The 27626-nt window shown below is 38.6% G+C and overlaps 3 protein-coding genes and 1 long non-coding RNA gene across 5 annotated transcripts; 2 read left to right on the top strand and 2 right to left on the bottom strand.

Moving 5' to 3' along the window:
- Window positions 1-1947: 1947 nt before the first annotated feature.
- On the bottom strand, window positions 1948-5194 carry LOC141755894 (uncharacterized). 2 transcript variants are annotated; one of them, XM_074615206.1, is made up of 7 exons: window positions 5054-5194; window positions 4687-4953; window positions 4272-4556; window positions 4131-4184; window positions 2963-3061; window positions 2540-2586; window positions 1948-2451 (listed from the first exon to the last, which is right to left on the bottom strand). In XM_074615206.1, exons 1-7 carry the CDS (start codon window positions 5112-5114, stop codon window positions 2332-2334), a joined length of 933 nt encoding a protein of 310 aa, XP_074471307.1. In that variant the 5' UTR covers window positions 5115-5194; the 3' UTR covers window positions 1948-2331. The 2 variants fall into 2 exon arrangements, with proteins under 2 accessions (XP_074471307.1, XP_074471308.1); XM_074615207.1 differs by lacking the exon at window positions 4131-4184.
- Window positions 5195-7376: 2182 nt separating this feature from the next.
- On the bottom strand, window positions 7377-18080 carry LOC141755799 (mitochondrial basic amino acids transporter-like). Its single transcript, XM_074615029.1, has 4 exons — window positions 17724-18080; window positions 12870-12913; window positions 12509-12592; window positions 7377-10839 (listed from the first exon to the last, which is right to left on the bottom strand). The coding sequence occupies exons 1-4, from the start codon at window positions 17749-17751 to the stop codon at window positions 10075-10077; spliced, it is 921 nt and encodes a 306-aa protein (XP_074471130.1). The 5' UTR covers window positions 17752-18080; the 3' UTR covers window positions 7377-10074.
- Window positions 14729-17477, top strand: LOC141755801 (uncharacterized). The gene is made up of 2 exons (XR_012591340.1): window positions 14729-15937; window positions 16560-17477. It is a non-coding gene; the product is annotated as an uncharacterized LOC141755801 (long non-coding RNA).
- A 698-nt stretch (window positions 18081-18778) lies between the features above and the next one.
- On the top strand, window positions 18779-26083 carry slc25a47a (solute carrier family 25 member 47a). Its single transcript, XM_074615030.1, has 7 exons — window positions 18779-19116; window positions 19155-19467; window positions 20389-20432; window positions 20526-20597; window positions 21443-21622; window positions 23835-24099; window positions 24920-26083. Exons 2-7 carry the CDS (start codon window positions 19431-19433, stop codon window positions 25228-25230), a joined length of 909 nt encoding a protein of 302 aa, XP_074471131.1. The 5' UTR covers window positions 18779-19116; window positions 19155-19430; the 3' UTR covers window positions 25231-26083.
- Window positions 26084-27626: the final 1543 nt, after the last annotated feature.

Raw genomic sequence — 27626 nt, 5'->3', positions numbered from 1 at the left:
GTTCAAGGCTTTGACCCGAAAGCTTATCAGCTAGGTGGACAAAGTGTGAGTTTGTGTGTGTGTGTGTGTGTGTGTGTGTGTGTGTGTGTGTGTGTGTGTGTGTGTGTGTGTGTGTGTGTGTGTGTGCGTGTGTGTGTGTGTGTGTGTGTGTGGAGGGGGGAGTTACAAAAGAACAGGCACAATTTCACCACTTTGGTTTGTATTTCTGACATTGTAAGCTGACTAAATGCATATAGACACCCACTTGTTAAAAGGTATGGTAATATGTGTGTGACTGTCTTGATAAAGAGCTTCCTTCGCTTGCCGTGCTTTGACCTGAAGTGTTTTGGAAGTCACGGTCTGTGGAAATACAAGCAGCAAGATTGACGTTACCTTAAATTTACTGTAAATTTTGAAATGAGGGTGATGACATGTTTTGTAAGGAGGGGTCAAGTAAAGTGTGCGTCAAAAGAGTGAAAGCGAGGTCACACTGAAACCATCTGCATTTTAAAAGACTAGTAAATGATTTCATTGTAGCTTTTCTTTTTTTTTTTACAATTTATTATTAATAGAGAGGACCTTGTAGAAGTGCATCGCTTTTGAAATCAACTGCCATCTCAGTATTGTACAAATATATTGAATATGCCACATTATGCCCAGATCCTCAGCTTTGAGTGTGAGTTCAGGGATATTTTATGTACTTTGATATCCTTTAAAGCATTTCAAATCTTACTCATGGCTGCTGCTCTCTTACATTCCCTCTTTGCCTTCATCTTCTATTCACTTTAACGCCCAAGACCAATTTCAGAAAAAAGGCACTTTCATTCTTTGTGTCCTGTTTTCGAAGCATGAAATGATTCAGAACCATGTCATGTGATATGTAACGAGGGCCTCTAATCCTGATTTGGCCTCTCCACGTTATTCATCTCCCCCCTTCTTTCTTGTCAATGTTTGTGTCCTCACCATCTCTCCAACCCCCTCAGACTCTTGGCTGTAGCCAATCACACACCTTAGGTGTGTAGATTAGCTGTGCTGCACTGCACTGTGAACACAGTGGTGGGCTGGCTGCGAGCATTTAAAATGCAAATAGGGCAACACTGGGACCGGCTCCGGCAGTCTCTCACCTGCTGTGGCTGTGTGTGTGTGTGTGTGTCTCTTTGTGTGTGTGTGTGCAGGTGTGACTGTGTGTGTACTGGCAGGGGAAAGTAGAAAGAGCTGGAGACTGAAGCCAGCTCCACACTAGATTTAATTCAGCATGTTTGCACAAGCAAAGTAGCAGGTTTGTGTCCGAAATGAGGTGCTGTATTTGGCTGTGCAGCTCGGTCACCTGGATTTTTTGCACCAAATGTCAAAAACACCATCACATGCAAAAAAAAATACAAACAATACCATTCAAAATGACTCTGTGGCTGGTTGAGATTTTAAGCAACAAATCCGGTGTTCTTTGGGTTACGTGTTTCTGTTTTTTTCAGCCACATTTCCCGCCACCACTTCTTGCAAGTTCCTCCACCTGGTTTGGACACCATTAAATAAACAGACCTGCTGTATTTAACAGCTGTCTAACCACCTTTTCCAATATTCCAAATATTATTAATTATAGATTTTGTACAGAGTTACTGCTGACCTGAATTTATTGAAAGGGAAAATGTTCAAATTGTCATTTCATTGTGTTTTTGGCCTTGATATTGTGCAGTCAAACAATGCAGGAAAATAACATGAACAGGAACACATAGCCTACTATCCTTAAATGTAACACACGTTTAGACCAAAGTTAGTTTATTGGAATATATTTCTCTCTACAACTACTTTAAGGTTTTGTTTTATAAATGTAGATGTGCACATTTTGCACGTCTACATGCACATTTAATACCTCAATTATTTTTATTTAAAATCAAAACATTGTAACTTGTAATCTATCTATCTATCTATCAATCTATCTATGAAACAATTGCAGACTTAATAGCCAAGTTTGTCATCTTTTGTTTTATTATAGACCTGAATACATGTTTTGCAGAGAAACAACATGAATAACAATTAATGCTGATTCAGTGATAGAGATACAAGAAAAATACACTGATGAATGAATTGCCATATAAAAAGAGAAGTCAAACATATTGAGGTAGACTATTCAAATTCATGTAACATTTTTTTTCTAAAGTTAAAATGCAAAATGGCTGAATCAGAGGGTAAAATACCTGTCAGTAGCTAAAGTACCTAATTTCCAGCTTCAGTTACAGGACATGGGATTTGGTGTGGAGTAAATCACAGTATTGAAACACATGACAGTAGCACAGTTGGAGCACACAAACAAAGAAACAATACACTGCAGTTTATATGTTGGAAAGCGGCAGACTATTTGTATCGGACACAGGCGTATTCAGTGGACTCGCACTCATAGACCCACACTCTGTCAGGAGGACCAACGGGAAAAATAATGTCAGCGTAGATCACATCATCGTCTGCGTTCATACCCTAAAGACACACACGTTCATTAACTTTTAAAATGACCAAAAGCACAAAACATTTTGCTCTGTATGTTCTTGAAAGAGAGTTGCCTTACATTGTTGGTGCTGGTCGTGGAAGAAGACTCATCCGGCAGCTGACTGTCTAAAATAAATCAAGGAATGCACAAAATCATGTTTTACTACAATTGTGTTCACATAACCACTAAATATAATGACATGTTCAATGTAGATTTCTCAAGCTTATTTATGCGACTCTACAATTGCAAAATAGTTACCATCATGTTGGGAAAGGTGAAAACAGAACTTGTAGGACATTTGTAGCACATCTCAAGTCAGTGGTTGCCTCAAAGACCACAAAGTACAGTTGTGCAAGGAGACATGTATGTGCACATGGACACATGTTTGGAAGTGGTTGGGTATATGTATGGCTTAGTGTGTGCATATGTGTGAGACAATTTTCCATGGTAGCGCTTTCAACAGACTCTTTCTATAGGTTCCGGAAGTTTAGGAGAACTTACTTGTTCTTCTTCTGTTCACAACAAACAATGCAACCAGCGCGGTCAAAGCCACACATCCAACCACCCCCACAGCGGCGCCAATCACGTCCTGGTTGCCACCTGAAAATGCAAATCGGGCCTTCAATCATTTAACACGTCAAATAATGTTTTGTTTGGCTGAAACAAGTCCTCCAAATCATCATCCTCAACCTTAAAGGAATAGTTTGAGAGCTGTAGGCGTGAAGATTGATGTCTGTATGCTAAATATGAGGCTACATCTGTTAGCTTAGCTTGGCTAAGCCTCTAAACAAGGGGAAACAGCTAGCATGGTTCTGTCAAAAGGTGACAAAATCACCTACCAGCAACATTTAAATCTCAAGAATTTACATGTAGTATTTCAATATGTATAAAAACTACATGTAGAAACAACAGGTTGTAGTTTTATGGGGGGTTATGTACAGTAGGTTATTTCTTAGCCGGGTGCAGTGACTTCCTGGGGTCTTATCCTGAGGTTAGGCTAGTTTATGCTAAGCTAAGCTAACCGTCTCCTGGCTCCAGCTTCATATTTTTAACGGACACATATGAGAGTGGTAGCAATCTTCTCAATGAACTCTTGGAAAAACAGCGAATAAGTGTGTTTTCCAAAATATCAAATTTTATTCATTTAAATTGAAATGAACTGGAAACTATTCGGTGCCCCTTTAATATTTTGGCAACTCAATACGCAAATCGTGTAGCCTAGTGCTTTCCACAATAATCCAGATAATATAAACCCTGAATAAAAAAGTAGATTCAAAAAGTATTTGCTGGAACATTATTACAATTTTGGGCAACACTTTACAATAAGGTTCACAAAAATGTGAGTATAGTTACTGAGGAACGAATGAGGAACTAACTGCTGGTGAACCATTAGTAAATGAGTAACTCCTGATCAGATTATATAACCTAGAGTAGGTAATGTTTAATCAATGATTAGTTAATGATTCCGTAATTAAAAATTAAATGAGGATCCTCATTCGTTCCCCAGTAACTACTCACATTTTACCTTATTGTAAAATGTTACACATTTTTTGCTGTCTTTGTAGAATTACTATTTTACACAGGCTATTCAGAGATGTTTTGTAGTGATTGAACATATCTTTACAAAAAAAGGTCAATATGAGCGACAAAGCTGAGAATAATACTATACCTTGATCGTCAGGTTCTAGTTCTATGATCAATTCTCTTCCCCTCCCTTTACGAGCTACAAAGAAAATAGCATTTGTTATTATCAATTCTTTACATTCAACACCTATAGGAGTCTATACTGGCTAGGATCAACCATACAGACCTGGGAACTCCACTGAAGTCTGGACTTGTTCACCCACAGTCGCCTGGCACCTAAACTTCCTGTTATCAGGACTTTGGAGGGAGACAGTCAGAGTTACATCACAGAGAGACTCCTGTTTTATCTGGTGTTGTGAGTCCTGTTGTATCTCAGTGCCGGCTTCATCCACCCACGCCAGTCTGACCTGGTGCAGATCATCTGTATAGAAATGTCCCGCCTCTACGTAGGTGAGGAGGATACACTGCAGTGACAATGTTTTGCCAGACATGAGGTTTAACTCAGAGGAGGCTGAAAGGAAAGAAAAACCTTTGTTTTATTTCTTTGTTTACAGCAGAGATTTCTCTTTTTCAGCTTTATCAGGTGAAATAAATTGTGCATCAACCCACACAGCACTTTAATCTCGACAGTCAGTACTCACTATTAAGAGGAGAGAAGAAATCTGGCCTTTGTTGGCAGCGATGACGTCCAACATCCTCCGCTGTGAGATCTTTGATTTCCAGAGTGCACTTTGAGTCGTCGTACTCTGATGTAGCTGTCTGGATCTCTCCATTACGGACTATAGCGATGTAATCGCTGGTGCTTGTGCTGAGCTGCCACATATAAAGGCAGACTGATTCTTCCTCACATGGAACTGAGATATCAAAGCCCTGCTCAGCCAATATCAGACCGTCTTCTCCATTTACACCTGGTGAAAGAGGATAAATAGGGTCAGATTCTCTTCCAGATGTTCAAGATAAGATTATAAAACTATTAGGAGATAAGATTGTTGTTAATGTTTCACTTACCTGATGTGATCAAAGATAACAGCAGCAGCAGCCTCATCACAACGTGAACTATTCCAGCCATCCTGTGTGCAAGTCTGTTCTCTGTGAAAAGGTACACTTGAGGTTGTCACCCTGAACGTTAATGGAACAGAAATGCCACTTCCTGCATTTGCCAACATCCTCAACCTGCTGATGTGGAAATCTTTAACAGATATTGGTGTGATTGTGGCTCTGAATACAAGATTTAACATTTATACAAACAATAGAGCTATAGTTTGAAGTCAGGTTTTAGTTTTGTCATTGGTGAAAAGTAGTCATCATAAAGAGGAATATTTAGGGAATACTAACTTTTTTTTGCTTGACTTTTTCAGAGACTATATTTCATAAGAAGAACAAGTATTTGGGATCATTTAAACAGAGGCCCCTTTTCATAGGAGATTGCTGTAAGCCGTTATGTCCAGTAACCTTCATTAAATTGCAAATGAAAGCCTTGATTCTGCAGTTAAGACTGAAAATATACTCTAGATTGAGAGGAAATCACTGTAAAAAATTCTAAAACTCTAAATTTAGACTTTAAAGTTTCTCTTTGTAAAGCAGCGTTTAATAACACTGCTAAATAAAGTTAACACATCTAATAAAATCACAGCAATTGGACACACCATCAGCACAAAAGCCATCCAGATATTTGCTTATACAGTATGTGCTGAGCATTGTTGATTTATTAAATTATGTCTAATAAATAAAGAAAAAAATGTTTAACCTTCAACAGTGCTGATTTGTGTTGTGTCTTGTTTTCACAAGATTTGTAAAGATGTTTATTTATTTATTCATTTATTTATTTTACTGTATTTTATTTTGAATTAAAATTTATTTTTAATACAATTTCTCATAGGAATAATAATTTGGATTCCTTAATAACAGATTAAGAAAAAGCAAGGCAATATTGGCAATAAAATAAATACATAGATAAAAACAAATAAAGCAATATTATATGAACATAATAAAAAAATAATTATACTTAAGGCAATCACAGACGACCCAGATGTTAAGATGTTTATTGATAAGGACAGGGAGTTTTCTCTCCTGTGAGTCCTATGAGGAGAGATTATTTTTAAATAAATAGCAGATTCCAATAGCAGATGTGCAATCTTGTGTGAGATGGTAATTATAATTTTACTGGGGGTTATAGCGTTTGTAATACTAAAAGCTCTCTATATTCTAAATGTTCCTTTTGTGTTCGTCTTTTGTCTGATGGATATTTACGTCATCCTAACATAGAAAGAAAATATCAAGCAACACTTTTTTGTAAGTAAAACTATTAGATTTTCAGCATCACTTCTGCACCTTTGACTCCAATACAATAGTAGAATTGACAAAAACTGAACAGCAGACATCCCTTACCATAGATTCTTTTATATTTTTTGTATGAACTGACCCTTTATTGTTGCCGTTACCGCTGCCCACCAGCAGATGGTGCTTGGGTTGAAACTAAAGTGACTGCTCCTTCTGTGGCAGTATTTTCCAGTGTGTTTTCTCTGTGATGTGTCCTATTGCAGCTCTGTGATTCTGTCTTCCTCACCTAAACTAGAAGCTACTCTGGAGCTACACTCAAAAAGCCGTTCAAAGGCTTTCATTGGGCGGTGTATTAGACAATGCAATCTTCATTTCATATGAGCCAAGTGGCCCTTCAGTGTTACAATAAAGTGTTGACTGAGTTAATCTTTGCATGTAAACTATTAATTAAAATCTGTCGTTTTTTCCGACATCGAGACAGTATCACAAAATATACTGGATATTTTCTTACGCCCCTATATGTATAGACAAAGTGCATTATAATGCTGTATAATATAATGTGTAATGTACAAATACAAAACGTTTTGTTCCACTCAATGGTGTACCGGCCCCTTGTGTAGTGATCAATAACATTATAGGCCTCATCAGTTGATAGTTCATCACAGAAAAAAGATCATAAATAAAAAGTATTTTTCACAGGGAGGGGCCCATGAATGTCATTTGTTAATTATGGGAACTATTATCATAACCCAGAGGAACAATATTGATGTGGAATGCTGAGTAAATAGAGAGGGTTGGATTAAAAAATAAACAAACAGCTGCTGAATATTTTTTTATTTAGCCATTCGTACAGATCCTGACAAATAAGTTATGTATGACTATGTTACAAAAATATCATGTCTCAGTTTTTCAGTTAAAATCTCTTCAGTGTAACAGCGCAATCAAACTGATCAAATAGAGACTTTAAAAACTGCTCAAACTCAGACATTCAGGGAACCACACAACTACTTTAGACTGAAAAATATATGTTATATATATATGTATATCTCTATATATATATATAGATTACCACTTCAACAACATCTCATATTAATAGTTACATCCTGTACATATTGCATCTTTCATATCAGCTGGATTACATGTTAGTTGCTGATGTAATCTACCAGTTACAGTCAGAGATAACAGTCGCTGTTCAAGAGGTGGAATTATTGATTAAACACAAGCAACTTCTACAGACATACCAAATATCCCTTTGCACTTTCATTTCTCATCATCGCCCACCATCACACCAGAGTACAGAATCGGAGATTTTCTCAACAGCATTGAACAATTCAAACTAGTAACATTTAAATTTACCCCTTAAAGTCTTTGAGTTTCCCATACAGAACACCCGCGTGCGAATACAGGTGTTGTTACATTCAACGTATTGAAGGCGTAAGTGCGTCTGTGACTTCCTGCTCTCCGACAGCATTTCATAGATAGTCTTCATACTCAAATGACAACATTCTTGCTCGGTTTACAATTTCAGGCAGAGCTTGCTAAAGCATTCAGGGCAACAGGTTATCAGTCATACTTATACTTTACTGCTCTGATGGGAACTGACACTTTAGCCACATTTAGTAAGGGGGGTAACTATGATTGCTTTGCAGCAGGATATGCAACATTCAGGTATAAAATACAGAAAAACAAAACATCTGATACTGACCACACACATGCAGAAAGCAGACAATTCCCACTCCTTAATAATACCTGTACATTACCAAGCTAATACAGTAATTTACAAAAATAAATAAGTTGCATTAAAGCCCCAATCCAGATCTGGTACAGTATATCAACTATGGGTAGACATGTATCAAGTTTAAGGATACAATACAAAATCTTCCACGGGTTATAAATCAACTTTTTTCAGAGGGCATTTTTCTGCACCCTTTAAGGTTCTCAATCTTTCACCTCTCACATGAGTATTTTTTTGTTTTTTGTTGAAGTGGGCCTTCTCCAACCAAAGAGCTCTAGTGTTTTTCAGTTACTCATTAATATTTGACAAGAAGTTAAATAGAGTGAAAGGAATTAAACTTTAAAGGGACCCCCTAGCAGTAACCATAATGTGCAGCTTTTAAAGGCAATGAAAAAAAATACAATAAATGACTAAAAATATATAACTGAATTTACAAAGATAAAAATAAAATAGTGGGATAAGTGCGGCGCCACATGTAGCACCATGTTCCACGTCTGGATCAGGCCTTTAATACAGCAGTAAAAGTTACAATGATAAACACTTCACATTGTTTGGTAAAAACACAACATGCCAAACAAGACAGAAAAAACATAACACAGACACACTTTACATTCGGTCCCTGAAGAGCCCTTCAGACCAGTGGATTTCTGTTGACAGTGGGTATGGAGTAATAGTGCTTCAGTGAGGATTAGCTGCAATATGCTTTTTGGTTTGAAAGCAGACACAAGTGATAAGTTCTGCGCACTTATCAAATGCTACATTCTCTCTCTCTCTCTCTTGCTTGGCTCTTCAGAGGATACAGTACAGGTACAAAGAGGTGCTTTAGCTTCCTTACACAAAATAAAAGTATTTATATTATAAGGCAGGAAAATTCTTTTCAATATACATACAAAAAAAGAAATGCATCAAAAGCAATGATATATACAGGTGCAGTTAAACACTGCACATTTCAAGATATATATATAATAGAATAATATAATCAATATATAATAATCAACCTTCAGTGTATACATACTACCTAGCCACACCATTAGCATGGTGGCTCAGTAGCAAGTCTAGATCAGTGTCATACAAGAGATTTATAACAGAAAATAAGCGGTAACACTTCATTTTACTGCAAATTTCATGGTAATAAGGTGATAATTAGCAAGTAACCTATTTGAAATTTCTTTGGAATTCCTGCCAAATTACCCCAATATTTATCGAACATTATTTTATTCTAAATGTTATTTAATAATTATATTCCGCTATTTCCCAATAGCTGGTAATTTACTTAATACATTTCCAGGAAAAGAATACAAAGTTGCTGTCTGCTGATAAATAGATAATTAGCAAATAAATATTTGAAATTTCTTTAAAAAAACTCCCTGAATCATTACATTAGCTACCAGGTTACATTTGTGTAGACAATAAGTCACACAATGGTGAGATTTGTGCCTGATCAGAAGTGTCTTCTATTAGTTTTGGTTTTCCACGTCCGATGAAGAGCAGCGCACAGCCGCTTCTCAAGCCTAAGTGCCCTATTTTAACGATTATATGTTATTTTAGCATTTAATTATTAAATAATGTTTATAATAAAGTAATTTTGGATCATTTCTGAGATAAATATTGGGCTAATTTGGCAGTAATTCCAAAGAAATTTCAAATAGGGTACTTGCTAATTATCACCTAATTACCATGAAATTTGCGGAACTGTAAAATGAAATGTTACCAAAAAAGCTGCTGTTAAAAATCTCATAGATCCCCATCTTAGTAGAGGTAACACCATCCCCTTTACAAGTCTGCACCTTCAGAGGCAAACCTGAAACCTTTGCTAAAAATAAATACAGTTTTTTTCCTTTTTGACATGAAAGTACAAACAAGTTTATATAAACCAGGTATTTTTGACTCAAACTTGGGAATGACGGGTCTGATGTGAGACTGAGTCAGACAGTGATAAAGGTTTTGTATATGTATTTTGTCTTTCCATGCTCTTGTAAAGTGCCCAGGTTGAGGGTGAGCCCCCGCTGTGTTGTCACAGGCTGGAGGCCTGCTGCTGTATCTGTGCGTGGTGACTCGGCTGAGGCATCTCGCAGTCTTTAGGTCCCTCCTCCACCCCCCGAGCGTACAGGAGAATGAGGGTGACGGTGGCGAAGGTGGCTGCGTTCACAGGGAAGGCTCGCAGCAGCGTGGAGGTGAGGCCTCGCGTGAACACCATGTAGCCCTCTCTCCTGACGCTCTGCCGCACGCAGTCGGCGATGCCGCTGTACTGGTTGACTCCACCGACCCCGTCCGCCTGCCACCGCGATTTGATCACGTCCACGGGGTAGGTGGAGAGCCAGGAGGCGATGCCGGCCATGCCCCCGGCGAACAGCAGCTTGGGGATCATGTAGCGGTCGTCGGGCTCACAGCCAATGCTGCGCGTCAGCACATCATAGGCCAGGAAATACACTCCGAAGCCAGGCGTCTCGCGGATTAATGTGGTGACCATGCCTCTGTTTACGCCCCGCAGGCCCTCCCGGTTGTAGATGCGTGCCAAGCAGTCCAGGGAATTCTTGTACAGCTTCCTGGAAGACTTCTTCTCGCCGGTGCCCTGCATTTGCATACGGGTTTTAGCCAGCTCCATGGGGCAGCAGATGACACACTGGATGGCACCTGCTGCTGCACCAGCAAGGAACTGGTTCATAGGGGTGTCGTGGGCCAGCAGCCGCATGGTGTTTCCCTGAACACCAAATACTATAGCATTGATGAATGTAAGGCCCATCATAGGGGATCCGATGCCCTTGTACAAACCAAACATCTGTGGAGAGGATCAGAAGCGTCTCATTAGACAAGAAGATTTCACACATAACTAGAAATAAACAAAAACATTTAGGGTCTTACTTTAACTGTGTCAGCAACTTTAGATACAATACAAGACCAGCCTGTTCTTTGTGAGAAGGTCAAAACATTGCTGCTAAAATCTAGCAAGCTTGCTCCTCCTAAAAGCAGAACAAGGTGTTATAGTGTAAAAGACACCATGTACTTCATCTTTTCAGCACAGACATTTTGTCTTCCTGGCTTCATGTAATAAAGGTGCCTGCAGTATATGTGAAAAATGTGAAACGCCTTGGGGCTACTTAAATAATGACCCTGGAAACAGGTGCTTCTTCAGTTTGCCTCGGCACAAAAACATGTTCTCCACCTAGCAGTGATCTGCTCCTGGTAGGTATTCAGTAACTATGAATAACAAATCCTGTGATGTAAAAATAGTTGTCCTAATTGCATAAAATCATAATAATAAAAGAAAAAACAAATCCCAATGATAACACTAAAAGTAAAAAAAATAAAAATAGATTAATTGGGTCAACAGTGGAAAACAAAACTCTGAGCCCATTCAACAACTAGACTTATCCCCACTCAAAGTGTCCTACACGTTGGCCTCCCATGTTAAGGTTACCCATTCAGTCTTAAGACCAAGAGTGACATAAGTCCGCTATCAGGTCTCTCTCACCTCACAGACTTTTAACTGAAGACCATAACAGCCATGGTGGCCAGACCTTGCTAAAGATAGGTTCTGTTTAACATAACTGTTGCATAGGTGTCATCGTGAGCAGCAGGCTTCCAGCTTTACAGTCAACACATTCTCACTCCCAACCCGTCAAATACCGCCGCTTGGTCAGTGCCCCTCAGTATCGGAGACCGACTCACGGTTTACCCCTCTAGCGTTGCTTTTGGACGGACCAGGGACGGCGTGTCAGTATACGCTAGTTACATGCATAGTGTCCTTTCAAAATAAACTTCTGTTTTCACAGGAAGGTGGGTTTAGGCAAGACAAACCCTTTGGTAGTGTTAGGAAACGGACTAATGGCTCATGTGACTACGAATCATGTGTCTGATGATACAAACGACTCAAGTGACTACCGACTCATGTGACTGATGACTCATGGGACTGACGATACCGACGAGTCCCATGACTAACGACTGACGTGACAAAATAAGTAAACATTACTTTTGGTTTTATTTAGTTTCACACAGGACACAAACTCCGGTCTCCAAGTTGAAAGTCTTGTGTTTGTTTGACCCATTCACCACCCCTACCGCCAACCCTGAGTGGATTCTAACGCTATTAATACTACGTCACTTGCTCAGAATACCGTTGAATACCGCCGTGGGTGGGTTTACATCGAAGTTAGTTGAAAGCCCGGTTCGTCCCATACTGTCACTAAAGGGTGCCTCCGTACGTCGGTTTCTGATGCCGAGGGGCGCTGCCTAATCTGCGGTGAGAGGAGGCTGTTACAGCCCAGAAAGGTAGATGACACATAGCAACAAACCACCTGAAAAACACTTCAGACTGGAACACCTTCACATGCATCAGAGCCCAGCTAACCAAGCAAACACTGCACATAACATAACCTTGGTCACTTCTCAGTAATATTACTGCATGCATATATTAGCATTAGATTTGGATGGGAAATAAATCCACGTACCGACTCCTGCCGTACGATGGACTGGAAGCAGTGAAAGGTCCCACGGTACAGAGGCTTGTCAACACTCTGGACCTGTAGCCTCACCTGGAAAACAAGACACTCTTCAGTGATCAGTTAAACCAAACAGTTTCCCTTCTGATATACAATCCTAATCCTATCATAACAGAGCAAAGGGATTGAGAAATTTGAAATGAGCAATTCAGTTAGCTGAATGGTAACTTGATGAAAAACATTGAACAGGAAACAGAAAAACATCTAAAAAATGTGCATTTAAACAGAGAATTACCTAAAAAGGCTTATGAAGTTGTTGAAACTCTGTAATAATATTGCGCCTTTAAAAAAAAAAAAAAACTTTTCCCACCTTAACTGTGTCAAATGGGTGTCCAACCAAGACTCCAGCAGCACCTGGAGACAAAGGAAACAGCTGTGAGTCATCATTACCCTTACAGTTACTACACATGCCACTTTTTCTGAATCTGGACCCACTAACACATCATGCCTATTTAACCAGTTTTTGGCCTATTTCACCAGTCTTTGAAGGCCCCAACTATTGCTGCTGGCACTGTTGTGTAATTTTAGAGCATGCTGCCATCTCCTCCAGGGTAACACACACTGCCTTATCGAGCCCGAGCCAGCTCACTGGGCACCATCACCCTCTAAAACTCTCTTTAGGGTGCCTTTGAAAGTTACATAACCTAGGCTTGTGCAGCACATTCTTATGTTCTGATGCCAGTTTGGGCTTCTCACCTCACTCTATGGTGAAACCTGATAACAGTTCCTGGACAGACCGTAAACAACATTGAGCGTTAGCACAGAAACGAAGGAAGTAGCTGCTACAATCCCAGATATGACAGCATTAGGTTTTTCAAGGCAATGTGATGATGTAAATTTGTCTACCCTAAGACATTCTGCCATACTTTTTGTGTTAGCTATGTCTTTAATATCTGTGGGTGTGTTGGATCATTGTGGGTAACGTTGTCAATCAATAAGTAAGACCGCTTTATGACAGTATTTATTTGATTACGATATTATCAGTGAACAGTTTTCGGTAGATTTTCCAGAAAATGTACAATATCATGATATTGTACATTGATATTATCATTATCAATGTACAATATCATGATATATAATCAATTTTGCAACATGAAGTTACTGGGGCTGTCAAAGTTAACGTGATAACGCATTAACGCAAATTCGTTTTAATGCCACTAATTTCTTAACCGCATTAACGCAATCAATCTTTTGGAGGTTTTAGTGAGCTCAGTTTTAAAGCTAAAGTGAATATACTGGCATCATATTAAAATTACAAAACCTAAGGAATCCATTGGTACCAATTGGTTATTTAGGAGGCGAAATAACGCTCCAAACTGTCATTATGATTATCTTATAATTTGAGCACATTTTTGTATGCTAAATGCAGTACCTGTGAGGGTTTCTGGACAATATTTGTCATTGTTTAGTGTTGTTAATTGATTTCCAATAATAAATATGTACATACATTTGCATAAAGCAGCATATTTGCCCACTCCCATGTTGATAAGAGTGTTAAATACTCTTCCTTTAAGGTACATTTTGAACAGATAAAAAATGTGCAGTAAATTTGCAATTAATTGATTGACAACCTGAGAAATGACACATACCTCATAGAGGATTGTGTGGATTATCTTCCACTCCAAGAGGTTAATAACATCCAATCTAAATGTTCAAAACATCTAATGCTGCAACTAGCAAGTATTTTCATTCCTGACTGATCTAATGAGAATTATTTTTCTATTAATCATTTAGTCAATAAAATAAACTGTGACAAATGCCTATCACAGTTTGGCAAACAAATACTTTTGTCATTTTTTATGTTATGAATTTATTGTTTTCTTTTAACAAAAAAAATATTCCAGATGTCAAGGAAATAATTACACGGTTTTAAGGTTGAAAAAAAATAATGATAATAGTCCTAATAATATTAATAAAGAAGTTGTTGACAATAAATAGACCTGAGGTTATTGGCCCGTCTGTGTCACCACAGTAAACAAACCCCGGCAAGCTTATCCGTCATAAGCGCCTGCTTTGTCACCTGACCCATTTGTAAAAAGAGCCAATCAGGATGAGTCCCAGCTGTAAGCTAGGGAAAGAACACAAACAGGCGTGTGTTTGACACAATGACTAGCGGCCATTGACCTCAATGCAATGGTATGATCCAAGTACAAGGAAAACAAACACACGAGGGTGTTGCATCATAGTTGTTATAACAATTCTCGTCAGTGTGTCACCACCAAAAGTGATAACACTTCCGTTTTAATCTTGTTTCGAGCTGAGCAACCAGCTTCCCATTTGACTGTAGATGGTTCCCTGAATTCTACCACTCTGTGAGAGGGTGGGAAACCACCTGGTCGGTCACTGTTAAGAAAGGAAAGCATGAGATTGGTCTGTGAAGGGGTGTGGACTGATTCGTGTCATCTGCGTATGGTGTTTGTGGCCACCCTAGCTTGAAAGCTCGGGTTGCACTTGTGTAGTGTTTGCATGCTTTCAGTTCTCAACAGGGTGACACCAGGGAGAAATGCAGAAGGTTGGAGCACCCTTGGGTACCCTAGCAAGCATGTACAAATGTATTTCCAATGTAGACCTTGTAATATGCTGTAAATTGGACATACCAGAGAACTGGTAGATTCAATTAATTTCACATTCTGTATTTGAAAGTTAGCATATTTTTTGTTTTTGTTTATGCGGAGGCACAAACATTGGCTCACATTTATTTATAAGTCCATTCTTGGTATACTCCTCTCCTATCTGTGTACGCTCATATCGCATAACACTGGCTGCTATAGCCTACGCTCGTCTGACCTGTACTTATTATCTGTCCTTAAGGTCCGCACAGAACTAGGTAAGATGGCCTTTAGCTATTCTGCTCCCTTTTCCTGGAATACACTGCAAGCTAAGTTGAAACTGGGAAATCTGATTACTTTTGATGAATTTAAAACATTAATGAAAGGCCTAGAAGCAGAGTCAATCGGGAGCTGTCTGTGTTTCTGAATATTTTCACTTTAACGTTGGCTTCAAACACTTGATTTTAATTGTGTTTTGTATGATATTATGCTATGTATTTATTTTGCATTTGTTTTATGATATGGCGTCTGAAACTTTAATGTATGTTTAAATGCTGCTGTCTTGGCCAGGTCTCTCTTGCAAAAAGAGATTCTTAATCTCAATGAGTACTACCTGGTTAAATAAAGGTTAAATAAAATAAAATAAAAATAAAATATTTAACCTAACCTTCTGCATTACTTTTTTTTAGCAATCACAAAAATTACTGTAGGGAAAATAACATCTTATAATAGTGAATTTTACATTACAGTTTACTACTTGACACTGCAGCTAACACAGAATAAGCCTCTCACAACTTTACACTCCCTCAAAGTCAAAGTCTGCCACTAGGTCACAGGCAATCGGTGGTATTTACAGTATTTGTTGTAGGTGTGCCGACCTGCGGTGGAATTTGGAAAATGCACTTGTAATCTTGTGATAGAGGTGCATCACATTTAGCAAGCGTGGTTTATGGTTTGCTAGTGTTATAAGAGAAACAAAGGGGGCATTTCACAGCATATTTGCCCACTCCCATGTTGATAAGAGTATTAAATACTCTCCCTTTAAGGTACATTTTGAACAGATAAAAAATGTGCAATAAATTTGCAATTAATTGATTGACAACCCTAGAAATGACACATATCGCATAGAGGATTGTGTGGATTATCTTCCACTCCAAGAGGTTAATAACATCCAATCTAAAATGTTCAAAACATCTAATGCTGCAACTAGCAAGCATTTTCATTTACTGACGGATCTAATGAGCATTATTTTTTTATTAATCATATAGTCAATAAAATAAACTGTGACAAATGCCTATCACAAGTTGGCAAACAAATAGTTTTGTCATTTTTTATGTTTTTTTTTTTAACAAAAACAATATTCCAGATGTCAATGAAATAATTATTACACAGTTTTAAGGTTGAAAAACATAATGATAATAGTCATAGTCATAGTCAAAGTCTGCCACCAGGTCAAAGGCAATCAGCATGTACTGTATTTACAGCACGTGTTGTAGTGTAGGTGTGCCGACCTGCAGGTGGAATTTGGAAAATGCAACCTGTAATCTTGTCATAGAGTTGCATCACATTTAGAAAGCATGGGGTTTGTGGTTTGCTACTGTTATATATAAGAGAAACAAAGGGACATTTCACCATAGCTAGGTCACACTATAATGGCTCCCTGTCTCTCAGAGAATTGATTTCAAAATACTGCTGCTGGTTTACAAAGCACTAAATGGTTTAGGGCCAAAATACATTTCTGATCTTCTGCTGGGTTATGAACCATCCAGACCTCTCAGGTCATCTGGATCAGGTCTGCTTAGTGTCCCCAGAGTCACAACTAAACATGCAAAAGTTCAGTTTTTATGCACCAAATATCTGGAACAAGCTCCCAGAAACCTGCAGGACAACTCTGAGTTATTTTAAATCAAAGCTTAAAACTTTCCTGTTTGCTGCTGCTGCCTTTTATTAAACCAGATAATAATCTTATACTGCACTAGAGCTTTTACTCTTGTGTGTTATTATTCTATTTTAGCTTCAATCCTAGCTTTTATTTTTAGCTTGTTTTTATTTTCTAATCTTTAATGTTTTTATAGCTGTTTTAATTATGTCTTAATGTTCTTTTGCACTTTGTCTCAATGTTCTTGAATGTTTATGTAAAACACTTTGAATTGCTCTGTTGCTGAAATGTGCTCTACAAATAAAGCTGTCTTGCCTTTACTGTCTTTTGATTGTTTTTATTATCCTTTTAATTTTTTTTCCTTTTAACTTATACTTCTATATTATGCACGTTGTGCTCTTTTATCTTGCTTTTCTATATGTAAAGCACTTTTAATTGCCTTTGTGTATGAAATGTGCTCTACAAATAAAGCTGTCTTGCCTTTACTGTCTTTTGATTGTTTTTATTATCCTTTTAATTTTTTTTTCTTTTAACTTATACTTCTATATTATGCACTTTGTGCTCTTTTATCTTGCTTTTCTATATGTAAAGCACTTTTAATTGCCTTTGTGTATGACATGTGCTATATAAATAAAGCTGCCTTGCCTTTTGCCTCAAATCAAGGTGTCAATTTCTGGACTCATCTAACACATTACAAGATAAAATGCCTAAACACAAGTACAGCTGACAGACTTACCTCCTATGCATCCTGCAAGGAAGTCCATCTCCTCTCTTTCAACGTCACCTAGCTGCTGAAGGACTAAATGTGATGTTAAGTTAGATAACTGACACTTCTAGTTAGCGTCTACGTTAGCTAGCACTGCTAGCTCCAAATCCACCTCTTAGACCTGACAATTGTATTGTTTTAATGTAGCTTGTTGTCAATGTATCCCTAACAAAACGCTCCTGGTTGACCTACACGACCTCAGTGTGTCGTTACAAGTCAATGCGGACACCTTCTCTTCGCTGTCTGTGTGATTCAAGGAGGTTTATTCTGTAGCACGCAAAGCTAAGCGACACAGGAAGTAGAACTAGTAGTTAGGGGGCGGGACTTACCGGTCTCCAGAGTGGAGTTTTTTATCCAATCAGAGTGAAGAGATGACGCCGACACCCCGCTACGTCAGACGTAATCCTCGTCATTCATTGGCTGCGGTGCCGCAAAGGGCTTCCCAGTGTTATGAAATGCGTCACACAAAGTGCCGTGTGATGTGTGTTGCTTTTGAATGAACTGTCTGTCCATGAAGTCTCGTGTCATACTTTATTTCGAAAGTTCAATACAGTATTGAGTAGTAGTTCAGATTTATCATTACAAACAAAATCAGCAAGATGTTTTAAAGTATAAAAAAGATAATAATAATAATAATAATAATAATAATAATAATAATAATAAGTTCAATACAGTAGTTACACAAAAAATCAGCAAAAAAAATTACAGTATAAAAATTAAAACATATAAAAATAATAATAATAATAATAATAATAATAAATTCAATACAATAGTTACACAAAAAACTATATTAGACAAATACGAAGAAGTTAAACACTTAATCAGACTAAAAGTAACACAGTTGAAGCTGCCAAATGCAGGAAGAACAGCTGGAAAAAGAAAAAACTCCCGATGTGTGAATGTGTAAATTAACAGATTTATTAATTTAACGGAACACTCAAAAAAAAAACTAGCTTTTAAAAGTGTAATGGATTAATTACCTATTTTAACCCCATTTACAAAATTTGGAGTCTATGAGTCTTTAAAAATCCTTTCACCTGCTTTCTCCCTCTCGGACGGTGTGAAACGGACTCAAGAGCAAGTAAAAAAACAATAAATATAAAAACATAATTCAAAGCGGTAAACACCCCCAGCATAAATCCAACTGTCCTTCTTGCATTTGTCAGTTTAAACTGTGTTGTTTTTAGTCTGGATTATGACTTAAACGTCTTCATATGTGTGTAATATTATCATATAATCAGCGCACTGAGCTCTGATTAGTCAGTAGGAGGTGCTTTCATACGAGTTGATCTATTATCTGGAACATAACCTGCTCCGGAGCAGGTTAGCCGTTCAGCATCAATTACCATGGAGATCTACCCCGGTAAGAAGTGATCCAGCTTCGTAGTACGGAAAACCCAGAGTTAACCCCGAAATTACCTCGATAACCGTAAATCCTGCTTCGTAGTACAGGCCTCAGGTCTACTCAAACCACTCATTTAGATACAGTACATCCTTCGGCTATCTTCGGGTAAAGTCGGGACCAGTCGACGCTGTTCGGCTAGTAGCGAGTCACGCCTCTGTTACGTCATCACAGCAACACACTCAAGGTTACTGCTGGTTATGCAACAGCACGTGCGAGAGGAAGAATGGGCTCACATTTAAAAAGGATCTGGCGGTCAGTCACCATCTGACAGGATGCATATCGCTGACTTTGTGTCTGGATCAGTTGCAGGTAACAGCTAAAGCTACTAGTTTCAGCATTAGTTGCTGTCTGTTTGCTAAATGTCTAGCTACTGTATGAGCATGGTACAATAACCATCTACTATGACAGCATGTGCAAAGATTATGTATGTACGGTATGTCTCTTGTAATATGGGTTTTGCTTGTCCTCTTATACATGGTATATCTGCAAAGTTAGTTTGCAAATTTTAACCTGACGAATTTAAATAGTAGTAGAACTAATCTGACATAGCAGAACTGCCATATGCTTGTGATTCATTTAATGTCCTTTCACTGAGATAACAAAAATAAAAGTTACACATTACTCAACAAAATCATGGCTTAAAATTGTTTATTTTGTCCAGTCAAAGCATTCATTTTGAAAGATGTAAAACAAATTATAATAATAATAATTATAATAATAATAATAATAATAATAATAAACTTTATTTGTATAGCACCTTTCCAAACACAGTTACAAAGTGCTTTACATAAGTTAAAATAGTGCAAACATCAAGATAAAAACAATACAGAATAAAAACATAAAAACATAGGCCAAAATAAAATGTTGAACTTGAGACTTTTGTACAAAAAGTCAACAATAATGAAATTTTAAACAAGGGATTGCTATGAAAAAGGCTTTCCTGTAAAGGTAGGTTTTGAGGCGTGATTTAAAAGAAGAACCAGAGTTTACTACCCTGAGTTCCACAGTTGTGGGGCTCTAACAGAGAATGCCCGGTCTCCCTTTGTAACAAGATGGGCTGTGGTGACAGTGAGGAGGGTCCTACCTGAGATAAGCAACCAATCATCACGTTGGACCTTCCTGTCAGCTGCACATCATTAAAAAGGATTGCAGTTCAAGCTTAAATAACCTTGAGCATTTGCTGTGTTTCTGTTGTATCCTTGATGCTCTCTTTCCTCTGCAAACACACAGGGGCATGTGGAGTTGCAGTGGGCTACCCTCTGGACACTGTGAAGGTACACCGAGTGGCATGTATCTGAAACATTATGTCAATATGTAACAAATGGATGGCATTTTTTTTTACATCATATTCTTTATTATCTTTCTAGGTCCGGATCCAAACCCAGAAACAGTTCACTGGGATATGGCAGTGTGCAGCGGAGACATTTTCAAAAGAAGGGGTAATTAAGTGGAGCCGGTGTAGACTACATGGTGCCACGTTTTTTTTAGTGTGCCTGCTATAAAATGTTCTCAAATGATTGTTGCGAGTTGTTCTAAGGCAAAAGCAACATTGGGTGGGTAGAAAGCATTGTGTCAAGTCAAGAAACAGAGGCTGCCACCAAAAACAACAATGTGAGAAGAGCAGGTGTGTGTGTGGGTCAGCTGAACAATCTCTGAACCAACTTAATCACACACAGTCCAGGGTTAGAATAACATGGGAAATGGAGCCAATATCTGGTTAATGTGTCACTGTTGTTCAGATAAGTGTCAAAAGTGTAACAGCATGTGAACTACACATTTACAACAACTTTCATAGACGAACATTATTCAGGGTATCTTCACATCATCACAGTGGATTTGGACTTCGGTGCTAATTAGCCAGCATTAGAATGTAAAGATTAGGACCGCAACTAATGATTATTTTCATATTCAGTTAATCTGTCGATTATTTTCTCCATTAATCGATTAGTTGTGTGATCTATAAAATGTCAGAAAATGGTGAAAACTGTCCATCAGTGTTTCCCAAAGCCCAAGATGACGTCCTCAAATGTTTTCTTTTGTCCACAACTCAAAGATATTCAGTTTACTGTCGAAGAGGAGTACAGAAACCAGAAAATATTCACATTTAAGAAGCTGGAATCAGAGCATCTTTTCTTTCAAAATGACTCAAATCGATTAATCTGTTATCAAAATAGTTGGTGATTAATTCTATTTCTGAAAATAAATGTGATAGATGAAGAGTGGGGCGCTTTGTTCGCTACCTCTCTGTGCTGTATCATTTGTTTTTTCTCATTTGCTTCATCAGGTGCATGGCTTCTTCAAAGGCATGTCCCTACCCGTCACTACGATCTCCATGACTTCCTCAGTGGTGTTCGGTACGTACAGGAACTGCCTGCAATGTCTGAGTCAGGCGCGAGGAGCTGGTTCTGGTCCAAACACCAAACTAGAAATCTTCCTGTCTGGTATGGCGGGAGGTATCGCTCAGGTAACGGAAACAAATCCTTTGAAAAAATTGTTGAATCATGTGCCTGAATAATGTGTTTCATTTGACCTGCAATTTAGACTGTAAGTTTCATGTTTCTTTATTCATCATAATACACAACAATTACAGCAAGCAGTCGTTGGCAATGAAAATCTTGGGTTTCAGGTACCCTTCAACAATGCTCATTAAAAATACATATTCTGTATATAAGGAAAATGACACATGTAAAAGCAAAATGAGAATCAAAGACGTAAAATAGTGCAAGTTAAAATATAGGGCGTAAATATTAACATTCACAAACATAAAATAAGAAATGTAAATAGAAGTAATGTAGGGCTGTCCCGAATACCATTTTTTTGGCTTCGGTGAGAAATATTCAAAGGTATTCGAAGCTTCGGGACACGGTGCAGCGCAATTGTGGGATTTTTCCTTATTTCATGGGCTATTTTGGGATTTATACATTATTATTACATGCTTATATATAAAAACAAAGCATTCGAATATTGATTCGGAGGTCGATTTCCATGGCAACGGTCGAAGCTACAAAGCATTTGGGTCAGCCCTAGTATATACTGTGTATATATATATATATATATATAAACTGGAAAAACAAAGTTTGGAAACTTGTGTTTGGTGGATTATTTCTCTGTTGTTACAATGCTAATGGTCATTGTATTTTACATCGTTGGAAAGCCTGTTTATTTACCTTCGCAATGATGTCCAACTTGTAAGGATCATGCATTTGTGGGATGAGCAGCACAGCTGATTATGTGGGTAGCGCCCAAGAAAAATTTGCCAAAATGCTCCGTCAATGGTAAACAGTGTATTCTCCTGTTGGTGTTGACTCTTGTTTTGAGTTGTTTGGTGGATTGGATGATTGAACTCTCTATCAGTAACAAGGAACAAACATGACATATTGGCTATTTTACACTTTATTCATTTAATCCACCGTCAGGAGCCTCAGTAGCGGTGGAAGATCCATACACAGCCACAACAGCCTGGCACCTCCTCCTCATGCTGGTCACCAACCTGGTCACACGTTGCTGTGGGATGGCGTTCCATTCCTCAACCAGGATTCGTTGCAGTTAAGCCAACGAGGTTGTGTTGGTCACTCTAACACGTACAGCACGCCCAAGCTGATTCTACAAGTGTTGAATTGGGTTGAGGTGTGGACTCTTGGCAGGCTGTTCCATTCTCTCTACTCCCACATTGTGGAGGTGGTCTGTGATAACCCTGGCTCTGTGGGGGTGAGCGTTGTCATCTTGGAGGATGAAGTTAGGTGCCAGATTGTGGAGATATGGGATCGCCACTGGCTGCAGAATCTCATCCCGATATCTCACTGCATTGAGATGGCCTTCAATGATGACAAGCCTTGTTTTGCCAGTGAGGGAGATGCCACCCCACACCATGACACCGCCCCCACCAAAAGCTGTTACTCCATCAGTGCAACAATCAGCATAGCGTTCTCCGCGTCGTCTCCATACTTTGACCCTGCCATCCAACTTTGGCAGACAGAACCTGGACTCATCACTGAACATGACATTCCCCCACATGTTCAGGTTCCATTGTCTGTGTTGTCGACACCAGCGCAAACGGGGCTGACGGTGAAGGGCAGTTTGCAGGCTTCCTGGTAGCCTTATGAGAATACACTGTTTACCATTGGCAGAGCATTTTGGCAAATTTTTCTTGGGCGCTACCCACATAATCAGCTGTGCTGCTCATCCCACAAATGCATGATCCTTACAAGTTGGACATCATTGCGAAGGTAAATAAACAGGCTTTCCAACGATGTAAAATACAATGACCATTAGTATTGTAACAACAGAAAAATAATCCACCAAACACAAGTTTCCGAACTTTGTTTTTCCAGTAATATATATATATATATACATATATATATATATATATTTGTGGAAGGCAGTATTTCAAATAGATAAGCTGATATATATACAGAGGCGTAAACAGTTTGCAAAATAGTAAGTAAAATAGAGTATGTAGAGTATATAGAGCTAAGGTGACAGGTGACAGTATATTGGTAAAGAAGTAATGGCAGCGGTGTAAAGGGTAATACATAGTTTACATCCATGTGTATATTTGGCACCTAAAACACACCAAAAAATAAATTTTCTATCATATCCCCAGATGTGTATAACCTTGCAGATAGTTAGGTTTTGAGATATCCACTTCTGAGACTTTCCTTATCTGCCTCCAACAGATGTCAGTGATGTCTCCAGGTGACATAGTGAAAGTGCGTCTGCAGTGTCAGACGGAGTCCATGCGCGGAGGAACCACCGTGTCCAAACCCAGGTACCGCGGTCCAGTTCACTGTCTGCTGAGCATCATCAAAGAGGACGGCTTCATGGGGCTCTACAGGGGAGCGCTCCCGCTCATGCTGAGAGACGGGCCGTCGTTCGCCACGTACTTCCTGACTTACGCGACCATCTGTGAATGGCTGACAGAAAGCGGCAAGCAAAGACCAAGTGAGTGACGTCAACGCTGCATTATATCTTTCAAGAAAAGGCTCTTCTTGCGTGCTGATCTGTATCGGCACTGTAAAATTGTCTTTATACGTGTCTTCATATTTTCAGTTACAGCCCAAGTCTTGACGTTTTAATCTAATAAACGTGTGATGTCATACCGTATTATTGCAATATTCAATTACAGCTCTTCTTGTTTGCTTGTCAGCCTCAGTCGTCGTTTTGTATTACGGTAAATATAAATTGAAAGTGCTGCGTAGGCTGTAAACAAGCTCATATCCTTGAGGTTGGCCAAGAGGAACACAACCAAGGCCAACAAGCATTTAAATGCCAAAACTCTTCCTAGTCCATGAGCCTGACCCCCAAATTTTAGAGGGACCATGACTCATAGTGATTTTTTTAAAGGTCTATTTCCCTAGTATTGGAAAATGTATGATAGCATTGCAGCAATGATAGCTCTCTTTGTGCTATCACTTCTTTTTCCTTCTTTTTTCATCATCGAGACAGTATAAAAGAGGGTAACCTACACACAATATCATGAAGCCATATATCATTGTAAAGACTATAATCTATCTAGCAGTCACATTGTCATGACACTGAGGACAACAGAATTTGACCTTTGACCTCTAATGCTGCAATAAGTCAAATTGTGAATGCTTCTGCAAATGTCCTTATAACTAACTTCATATATATCTGTTGTGTCCATGGATAGTTCCACCATTAAGAGCACAAAAAGAGCTTTAAAAGGATATATTACATGAATACAAATTCCTTGAAGATTAAAAAGACAGTCCCCTTTTTAACGTCTTTTTATTTCCTCCAGGTTTGGGTGGTGTGATGCTGGCCGGTGGGTTAGCAGGGATGGTAGGCTGGACTTTAGGGACACCCATGGACGTGATCAAAGCCCGTCTGCAGATGGACGGTGCGCGGAAGACGAAGCGATACAAGGGTTTCTTTCACTGCATCACCGAGACGGCGAGGACTGAGGGAGCCGGGGTGTTCTTCAGGAGCTTAGGCATCAACTGGCTTCGCGCATTCCCCGTCAACATGGTGGTGTTTGTTACATACGAGGTACTCACCGGTTTCCTCCGAGCCGGACCGGACAGTGTCGAACCCGCCTCGTTTAAGGCTTGAATAGTATTGACTGAATCCATTCTCACTGCCTCTTCATGGTAGGGTAATGTATTCTAATATGCTCAGGGAGTAATTTATCAGTAACAGGCAGTGTTGGTATCATAGATTGGACCACATCCGACCACTAGATGGCCAGCTTGTTTCCGTTTTTTGCTACATGTTTATGAGAAGAGAACAGTCTGTATTTTCCACCAGAAGAGCAGCGCACTAAGAGACCTCAGTAGTTTTTAGAGTGTTAAAACATATACTTAGCTGTATTCAAGGGCATTTAAGGGCTTGAGTTTAGTATTTATGAATGAGCTGCAGCACGCACAATTTACAGTACGATACCCGTCCAGTCCCTCGCTGCTTGTATGCATATTATATCATCCATGACTCATTTGCAGCACAGTAGCAGAATGGATGGGCAATCTAAATAAAACATAATATGTTAATATTTTAAACCTTGGATGAACTGGATTTACGAAAGAATTATTCTAATAATAATAAACAGTAGCTCTGGATAATCAGTAAATGTTTGTATATCACTTGTTACACACTACAAAAGTGACTGATGTTACGATCAACTTTGAAATCCTCAAAGCAAATTGTCTGTTATCAGAAGATTAAGCACATCTGAAATGGCATTTGTTTCATTCCGTCTTTCTCTTACCCATATTATAAAATGCATTTTACTGCTACGTGTAGATATTTTTTTAAGGGCGTAGGTTTGGTCTCAGAGCTGGGGACGCAGTGAAATCAGGGTTCCTCTACCAGAGGAAAAATGTGAATTATATTTTGGGTAATTTATTTGTACGATTGTCATGGAAATGCTTATTGTGCCTTTCATAATAAAGGTAGTTCAACAAAATAATTACTCTGTTTTTATTTATGCACGAACACTACTAATCCAACACATGTAGTTTCACTAATATAGATCTAAAGCTTAACACAAAAGCGAGGAAAGATACAGTCAATTATGTAATGTAAGCAAGCAGACACTGGAATAATTACTCATTGAACATTCATTATTGTATCAAGAGCATTCTCCTTTATGTCCTTAGCCTTGACTTATAGTAGTATATACAACATCGTTGTGTGATTATATTATAAATACACCTGTAAATGGAAATTAATGCAGGAGACGGGAAGTAAGCATGTTTTGTTTGTAAAATCAGGTAACTACAGCAGTAAAATAAATGTAGTTAATAAAAAGGATAATATTACCATCTGAGATGTAGTACAGTAGAAGCATAAAATGGAAATACTCAAGTAAAGTACAAGTACCTCATAATTGTAAAGTGCAGTACTTGAGTAAATGTACTTTCCACCACTGTGTAACAAGATATCAATCATAATGATGAAGTGCCAGTTGAGGGCACATGGGACACACAGATATACACACACAATTATAAAGTATTTAAGTGAACAGACATAAATACTGTAGATACATACATACTTAAATACACACAAAACAATTAACTTCTTCACAACAAGGCCCCCCTAACAGCCTGTTTCCAGGTGAAGTGTGTCCTGTATGATTGTACAGTTGCTGTGTGCTCTGTGCTGATCTGTTCTGTGGGGTTGTACCACCATCTAGTGTCCGAGTAGGACACCAACATGGTAATGTCATCCACACCTACGTTACCAAATTGCACAGGCTTTGCTCCAGCTGAGACCTACTGTGTTCCAACAATCACACCACCCCACTATTTAGTATGCCAAAAAAAGACTTAGGATGTCCCAATTAGGGCTGTCAGTTAATCGCACATTTTTCATCTTTTCAAAATGTACCTTAAAGGGAGATTTGTCAAGTATTTAACACTTTTATCAACATTGGAGTGGACAAATATGCTGCTTTATGCAAATGTATGTATATATTTATTACTGGAGATCAATTAACAACACAAAACAATGACAAATATTGTCCAGAAACCCTCACAGGTACTGCATTTAGCATAAAAAATATGCTCAAATCATAACATGGCAAACTGCAGCCCAACAGGCAACAACAGCTGTCAGTGTGTCAGTGTGCTGACTTGACTATGACTTGCTCCAAACTGCATGTAATTATCATAAAGTGGGTATGTCTGTAAAGGGGAGACTCGTGGGTACCCACAGAACCCATTTTCATTCAAATATCTTGAGGTCAGTGGTGAAGGGACCCTTTTGAAAATGGCCATGATAGTTTTTCCTAGCCAAAATGTAGCGTTAAGTTTGGAGCGTCATTAAGGCTCCTTGTCAAATGTGTTATGCCAAAACTACCAGGATGTTCTACTCCATCTTGTCGCATTTTGCAGTATGGAAGCCAGCATGCTTTTCTGGCTATTCTGGTAGTTTGTCCCAATTGAATACATTCTAGATGCAAGAGTTTCCACTTAGTAAGGGCAGCTGCAGTACATAACAAAAGTAAAAAG

This window comes from Sebastes fasciatus, chromosome 18 (assembly GCF_043250625.1).
Source record: "Sebastes fasciatus isolate fSebFas1 chromosome 18, fSebFas1.pri, whole genome shotgun sequence".
NCBI lineage: Eukaryota > Metazoa > Chordata > Actinopteri > Perciformes > Sebastidae > Sebastes > Sebastes fasciatus.
This window is presented reverse-complemented; position numbering and strand designations above follow the sequence as displayed.

Excerpts from the sequence above, each read along its gene's own strand:
- LOC141755894 (XM_074615206.1), bottom strand. The coding sequence starts at position 5,114 with ATGGCTGGAATAGTTCACGTTGTGATGAGGCTGCTGCTGCTGTTATCT. Across the intron at positions 4,954-5,053 it reads GTTATCTTTGATCACATCAG|GTGTAAATGGAGAAGACGGT; the intron begins GTAAGTGAAACA and ends CTCTTTCACCAG. Across the intron at positions 4,557-4,686 it reads TTTCTTCTCTCCTCTTAATA|CCTCCTCTGAGTTAAACCTC; the intron begins GTGAGTACTGAC and ends CTTTCCTTTCAG.
- LOC141755799 (XM_074615029.1), bottom strand. The coding sequence starts at position 17,751 with ATGGACTTCCTTGCAGGATGCATAGGAG. Across the intron at positions 12,914-17,723 it reads CCTTGCAGGATGCATAGGAG|GTGCTGCTGGAGTCTTGGTT; the intron begins GTAAGTCTGTCA and ends CTTTGTCTCCAG. Across the intron at positions 12,593-12,869 it reads ACCCATTTGACACAGTTAAG|GTGAGGCTACAGGTCCAGAG; the intron begins GTGGGAAAAGTT and ends CTTGTTTTCCAG.
- slc25a47a (XM_074615030.1), top strand. The coding sequence starts at position 19,431 with ATGCATATCGCTGACTTTGTGTCTGGATCAGTTGCAG. Across the intron at positions 20,433-20,525 it reads ACCCTCTGGACACTGTGAAG|GTCCGGATCCAAACCCAGAA; the intron begins GTACACCGAGTG and ends TTATCTTTCTAG. Across the intron at positions 20,598-21,442 it reads AGACATTTTCAAAAGAAGGG|GTGCATGGCTTCTTCAAAGG; the intron begins GTAATTAAGTGG and ends TTGCTTCATCAG.